At 67.0% G+C, this 6,747-nt stretch overlaps 1 protein-coding gene across 2 annotated transcripts in view; it reads left to right on the plus strand.

Annotated features, from left to right (window-relative positions):
- The window catches only part of IQGAP3 (IQ motif containing GTPase activating protein 3), a 35,816-nt gene extending 29,069 nt beyond the window's left edge, over positions 1-6,747 (plus strand). Inside the window, exons 28-38 of one of the 2 annotated variants that reach the window (XM_040452623.1) lie at positions 151-235; positions 580-812; positions 1,102-1,234; positions 1,344-1,446; positions 2,054-2,180; positions 3,083-3,170; positions 3,832-4,044; positions 4,438-4,604; positions 4,819-4,917; positions 5,250-5,358; positions 6,184-6,747. In XM_040452623.1, the coding sequence (XP_040308557.1) occupies positions 151-235; positions 580-812; positions 1,102-1,234; positions 1,344-1,446; positions 2,054-2,180; positions 3,083-3,170; positions 3,832-4,044; positions 4,438-4,604; positions 4,819-4,917; positions 5,250-5,358; positions 6,184-6,297 (1,471 nt within the window). In that variant the 3' untranslated portion in view covers positions 6,298-6,747. Of the gene's footprint in view, positions 1-150; positions 236-579; positions 813-1,101; positions 1,235-1,343; positions 1,447-2,053; positions 2,181-3,082; positions 3,171-3,243; positions 3,367-3,831; positions 4,045-4,437; positions 4,605-4,818; positions 4,918-5,249; positions 5,359-6,183 lie in introns of those variants that run through there. The other variant, XM_040452624.1, reaches the window with a different exon arrangement.

Genomic DNA, 6,747 nt, shown 5'->3' on the forward strand with positions numbered 1-6,747 from the left:
GGGGAGGGGGCGGCAGGGCTGTGGTCCTTGGGCACTGACACTAGGGCCGGGGAGGGGGCGGCAGGGAGCGGGCCGTGAGTAGCAGGGGGACACTGCCTGGAGCTCCGGCAGAGACGGGCGGACCGCGGCTCACGCACACTTTGTCCGCAGATACGGGATGCGGTATGTTGCTAAGGTCCTGAAGACAACCTTGGCGGAGAAGTTCCCCGACGCCCCAGAGAACGAGGTCTACAAGGCGAGTGTCCCCTCCCCAGACTCGCGAGCTCCCTTTTGCCCTGCTGGTGAACCCCCGACTGAGACAAATGGAGAGAAGACCCGACGCTGTAAAAATCAAGCGGGGAAATCTCCACACTGGCTCACCAGCAGGGCCTCTGCCGGCGGGGGGAAAGGCGCATGGTCGTGAGCTAAGAGGCCGGACAGCCCCGCACGGGCCCAGGGGACCTGGGTTCCGGTCCCAGCCCCTGCCCAGCTTTCGCCGCGTGACCTTGAGCGGGTCTCCAGCCTGGGAGCCGGGGGGCGGGGCAGGGGCTGCCAGGGCGGACCCCCGGACGCTTCTGGGACGGTTTCCTCTGCCCTCAGGTGGTAGGGAACCTCCTGTACTACCGCTTCCTGAACCCTGCCGTCGTGGCCCCTGACGCCTTCGACATCGTGGCCGTGGCGGCGGGCGGTGCCCTGGCCGCCCCCCAGCGCCATGCGCTCGGGGCCGTGGCCCAAGTCCTGCAGCAGGCCGCTGCGGGCAAGGCCTTCCGCGGGGAGAGCCGGCACCTGCGGGTCTTGAATGACTACCTGGAGGAGACGCACTTCAAGTTCAGGTCTCCGTCCCGGCACCCTGTCCCTCCTGTCCCTTCTCCTGCTCTCGTCCTCTGCCATGCCCCCCCTCCCCGCTCTGGGCCATGGGGGAAGCGCGGCACGGCGGGGGCGCGGCGGTCAGGGAGCCGGGGCGTGGGTTGTTGGAAGCATCGCCCGGCGGAGACAGAGGAGGGCCGTCCAGGGCAGTGGGCTTGAGGGGACACCGGGAGGGGGGCCGGGCGGCCCCGCGGGGGCGCACAGAACAGGTGGGGGTGCCACCCGCCCTCTCCCACACCCTTCCTCTGGAGACAGGAGGTTCGTCTGCCGAGCCTGCCAGGTGCCTGAGCCGGAAGAGCGCTTTGCGATGGACGAGTACTCGGACATGGTGGCTGTGGCCAGACCCGTGGTGTACATCACCGTGGGGGAGCTGGTCAACACGCACAGGGTGAGGGGCGTGGCCGGGGGTCGCAGGGGGGCTGGGGGGGGGCGGCGTGGGCGGCCCTCGGAGGAAGGTCTGGCTTGGATCTGTAGCTGCTCTCTCCTTCCACCTGCAGCTGTTGCTGGAGCACCAGGACTCGGTTGCCCCCGATCACTGCGACCCCCTGCACGAGCTCCTGGAGGACCTGGGGGAGCTGCCCACCATCCCTGACCTCATCGGTGCGCGCCGTCCTTGGCGCGGGGGCCCGGCAGCGGGTGGGCGGGGGAGGGCCTGCGGGGAGGGAGGGACGGACAGACTGAATGGCAGGCCGGCAGGCTCTCTCGGGAGTTCCATAGTCAGGGACGTGTGCCGGAAAGCCAGTCCGCACAGCACCTCTCCTTTCCCGCTGGTCCGAGATGGACACAGGGACCTGGACCGATAGGAAGAAAGGGGACAGACAGTAGAGGGACCCAGTGCCAGCCTGCGAACGGCCAATCAAATCGTGGGAGAGCGGTGTGGATGAATACGGGTCCGTTTGGAGTCTCTAAGGGTTTCTCTGACAGGGCCTTGAGTCCATGGAGTGACAGGATGTGGCCCTGCAGGGGTGGAAGTTCAGGGTGGGGGTGGTGACACATCGAAGGCTGGGAGCCCCAACACCTGGGCAGAGGGTGTCGGTCAGAGGTTCATCCGCAGGAACCGGGAGGCTGAGCTCTATGGACGAGAGCCGTCCTGCGGGTGCTGCCCCCGGTGGACCCGCCTCCCCCGGCATAGAGGTGCCCGGAGCGGGCACGTAGCACAGCTGTCTGCACGTGGGGCACGCTCGTCTCATCCCTCCCTCCACTTCAGGGGAGGGCGTGGCCGCGGACAGGAGCCTGGACCCGAGCAAGCTGGAGGTGTCCCTGACGCTCGCCAACAAGTTTGAAGGGCTGGAGACGGACCCCGGCGATGCCAGTGCCCGGAGCCTGCTTCTGAGGTGGGTGAAGGTGGCCCCAGCCCCGGCCCCTGCTCGGATGGGGGGCGAGGCCATTCCACTGTCTTCCTGGGCTCCTGTCCTTCGGGCGGGTCCCCCTGAGGCTCACCGGCACTGCCCTCGCCGGGCCTCCGCTGTCCACCTCGGCCTCTGTTCTGTGCTGAGCTGAGGCCGAGGGAGAGCGGGGGTGTTGGTAACACCTGACGTTTGTGTGTTTCTGCGCTGTGACCGTTTGACCCGAGGGACAACCGTGAGGTCAGGGATGGTCTCCCTGCTTTAGCGTAGAGACCCGGGGTGGGTGTCCTGCCGAGAGAGAAGGTCGGGAGCTTTTTGCCCCCGGTCCTGTGAAAGCGAGGGGGGGCGCCCCGCAGGGCTGGCCGGCCATCTGGGCAAAAGAGGAGCCAAGTCGCCGCCTCGGTCCCGCGCTGGCAGGGCGGCCCCTCCCTACCCACTTGCCCAGTGAACCAGTGAGCTGGGCCCTTGGCCTTGTCTTGCCATCGCTCTTCTAGCAGGGCGGGGCCAGGCATGAGCACGCAGCCAGAGCCACCAAGAGGAAGGTGGCCGTCAGGCACCCTGAGAGCTCAGAGAAGGGACACCTGAGCTGGGGAAGGTCTCCCACAGGAGGAGGCACATCCTTTAGCTCATGGACTCAGGACGACAGTTTGTGGGAGGGCATTGTTGGCAGGGGGCCGGGGGTGAGGGCAGGGGTGAGGCGGCCCGGTGCGTGTGCACACAGGGGGTTCTGTACTCAGGCCCTGCATCTCACCCTGGGGTCTCCCTCCTTGTTTGTTCTCCTGACCTCCCAAGGTCCCTGGCAGCCATGACGTGGGGCAGGGTGCACCCACCCTCAGCTCCTGGCCAGCCCCGGGCCCAGACCCTTCCCTGTCCCTCCCCTCCTCCTGCAGCACCAAGCAGATGCTGGTGGACATCATGCAGTTCCAGCCTGGGGACTCCCTCGAGGAGATGCTGTCCCTCCCGGCGTCCAGAGAGCAGGTGAGTGGCCGGGTAGCTCCAAGTCTGGTCTGTTCATCCTCCCCCTCCTGGCACCACCCATTTCCTCCCCTAGACCCACCCTGGCTCCACAAGCAGACAGATGTGCCCCCCAGGAATGAGAATAGCACCCCCGTCCCGGCTCCCCCTGCAGCAAGAGTGAGCTCTGCAGGGACCCCAAAGGCCCTGATGTCCGTGCTGTGGGCAGGGGGGCGGCTCAGGGGCATCGCGCAGCTACCCCAATGGGCGCTGGAGGGCAGGCATCCTGCAGGGAGAGCGGCCGCCTGAGGCCTGGAGGCAGAGAAGGTACTGGGTGGAGGTCCGGTTGGGCCCCCGGCAGCAAAGACTAAGCCGAGGGCCTTCCAGAGAAGGTGAGGATGGCCCGTAGGGGCAGGTCCCAAAGCACAGGATGGAGGAGAGGGGCGCCCCAGATACCCTGGAGCCATCGCGGTGTTGGGAGGTGTGTGTCCAGAACCCCTTCCGCTGCGGCTTCCGCCCCTGTCTCCTTGGGCTCCTGCTCCCCTGTGGGGACCCCCGAGGCCCTCGCCCGTCTCTGACATCCCCACCGCACTCACCCCTGCCCCAGATGAGCTGGGGTCCGCCCCGGCCTTGGGGGGCGGAGTGGCACGGCCCGGCGGATCCCTGCAGCTCTTTTGCCCCTCAGGAAGCGGCCCACGAGCGGCTGACGAGCTGGCGCCGGGCCCGTGAGAGCCAGACCCCGGAGCCCCTGCGACGGCACCGCTCGCTGACCGCGCAGTCCCTCCTGCCGCTGGCGGACAAGCGTCGGCGCGTCCTGCGCAACCTGCGCCGGCTGGAGGGCCTGGGGCTGGTCAGCGCCAGCGACGGCTACCAGGGGCTGGTGGATGAACTGGCCAAGGTAGCGACCCCGGGCGCCTTGGGACACGCCCCCCCTTCCCACCCCACCCCCCACCCCCCGCACGTGTCCGCCCAGATCCTCACCAGCCGGGGGAGGCCAAGGCACGGCCAGAGGGTCCGTTTTGAAGGGGAGGTCGGAACGTTACTCAGGGCGCTCTTGTACTGAAAGACCAGGAGCCTTGAAACCATGACTCCTCGGTGGGGGCGAGGCCCCGGCCCTGAGGGTTCGGGCTGGAATCCTCGAGACCCTCCTCCTCGTTGGAAAAGCAGCTGGGAAACCTCCCTCTTCCTGCTTCTCCCGGAGACCCTCACAGGGATTTGTTGTGGGCCCGCCAGGCCCCGAGGCGCTCCCGTCGCAGGGGGCAACTCCCCCTCCCTTGTCCCCCAACCCCAGGACATCCGCAACCAGCGCCGTTGCCGGCAGAGGCGGAAGGCGGAGCTGGTGAAGCTGGGGGCCACGCTCCGCGGCCTGGACAGTAAGGCCACCTTCTTCGAGGAGCAGGGCGACCACTACAGCCAGTACATCCGGGCCTGCCTGGACCAGCTGGCCCCCCGTCCCAAGTGGGTGCCTCCTCCGGCTCCCCGTGACCTCTCACCTCTGCCCACGTGACCCCTGAAGGGGAGGTCGCCCCGGGACGGCAGGGTCCCTTTCTGATTCTGGCCTTCGGTCCCCTCACAGAGCCTCGGGGCCTGAGTCGGCCGCCACAGGGAGAACTGGGGTCTTTGGTGTTGAAGACCCGGCTCCGTGAACTCCCTGGGCCCTTTTTTAAACCAGGAGCTCCGGGAAAGGGAAGAAGCCGTCGCTCCGTTACACTGCTGCCCAGCTCCTGGACAAGGGGGTCCTGCTGGAGATCGAGGGCCTTCCCACCTCTCAGTACGTGTGTTCGGAGGGCACAGTGTCAGACCCCCACCGGGCCCCAGCATGGCCCCGCCTTGGAGGGGCTGCGGGGTGATGGGGAGACGGGACACCTCCAGACAGAAAGCCAAGGGCAGCGCACGTGGTCCGGCACAGCCCTGGACACACCCAAGGGGGAGGGCACCGGGGACCCGTCCTGGAGGAGGGGACAGCCGTAAGGGCCAGGCACGCCGAAGACAGAGGCGGCCGGGGCCCCGCGAGCGCTGACGGGAAGTCTGGGCTCCGGAGGGGGGGGGCCGGGGCCCTGGAAGGAAGCACTGAGTCCGCGTTTTGAATCCTGTCCCTGAAAGCTTCAGAAATGTGATCTTTGACATCAGCCCTGGAGACGAGGCAGGGAAGTTCGAAGTCAATGCCCGGTTCCTGGGTGTGGACGTGGAGCGGTTCCAGCTTCACTACCAGGTGAGAGGCCCCCCAGGGGCCCCAAGCCGCCAGCCTGGCTCGGGTGCCCGCCTGAGGACAGTGGGCCCGCCTCGCTCCTCTCAGCCCGCCCATCAGCACCTGAACAGAAGGGTGAGGGTCTTGCGGCCCGAGCGCCTCTGTCCCCAGGCCCTGGCCCAGACCCCACCGCCAAGCACAGAGCGTGCAGCTGGCGGGCACTGTCAGGGCAGATGAGTCCTGATGTCCCAGCATGTGTCTGGGACCTCGCACACGCCACCCTGCGGCCCTCTGCACAGCCCTGAAGCGTGACCCCTGTTCTCCAGGCTCCGAGGCTGATACAAGACGCAGCCTGAGACACAGGCCAGTGTTCAGGACAGCTGTGATTTTGTTTGTTTAGGTTTATTTATTTTGAGAGAGAGAGCACGAGCTATAGAGGGGCAGAGAGAGAGAGAGGGGATCCCAAGCAGCCTCCGTGCTGTCAGCACAGAGCCCAACGTGGGGCTTGAACTCACAAGCCGTGAGATCATGACCTGTGCCGAAGTCGGACGCTCAACCGACTGAGCCACCCAGGCGCCCCAGGAAGCAGTGACTTTAAACCCACGTCTTTTTGTTCTGCCCTTTGGCCTTTTGAATGAGAGAAGGGGTTTGAAGCCCTGACTCTGCTCGAATTGACATTTGGTCAAGTCCCTGTGCCTCTCTTGGCCTTGATGTCCTCATCTGTGAACTGGGGTTTTGATGGCCAGTGCCCCTGGGTGGGCGAGGGAGGCTCGGGGGCATGAGTGTTGTGTAGACTGGCCGGGCCACCACCAGGAGCCCTCGCGCACCCCACCCCTGCCCTCTCCCCAGGACCTCCTGCAGCTCCAGTACGAAGGTGTAGCTGTTATGAAGCTCTTCAACAAGGCCAAGGTCAACGTCAACCTTCTCCTCTTCCTCCTCAACAAGAAACTGCTGCGGAAGTGACGGAGGCAGGGGCCGCTCCGCGAGCCCCTCTTCCCTGCCAGGTTGCGGTCTCAACACTAACACTAGCTCACAGCCCTGCGGATGCCCAGGGCTCAGGGCTGGGCCGAGCTCCAGGAGCATCCCCCCCCCCCCCCCCGCCCCGCCCCGGCTGGAGCAGCTGGCCCACCGGGCCACACGGAGGCTCCCTGGCGACAGTGAGCCTTGCCCAGAGGCTGGCCGTGTGGCCGATAAGCCCCAGAGCCCCTCGGTGTCCCCGCCGGACTGCAGCGCCGGGACCTGGGCCCTGCACCCTGGCCCGCCGAGGCCCTTGCTCTTTGCCCACTGCTGCCCTCCCGCGGTCACCCCGATATTTGCAAGCACTGTCCTGGCCGCCTCTGCCTCCCTGCTCCCTGCAGGCCCCAAAGCCAGGCTACCACTCCCTCCTCCCTCTTCAGCAGCAGCGGGTGACAC

Source organism: Herpailurus yagouaroundi, unplaced genomic scaffold, assembly GCF_014898765.1.
Source record: "Herpailurus yagouaroundi ecotype Mexico unplaced genomic scaffold, PumYag 207, whole genome shotgun sequence".
NCBI lineage: Eukaryota > Metazoa > Chordata > Mammalia > Carnivora > Felidae > Herpailurus > Herpailurus yagouaroundi.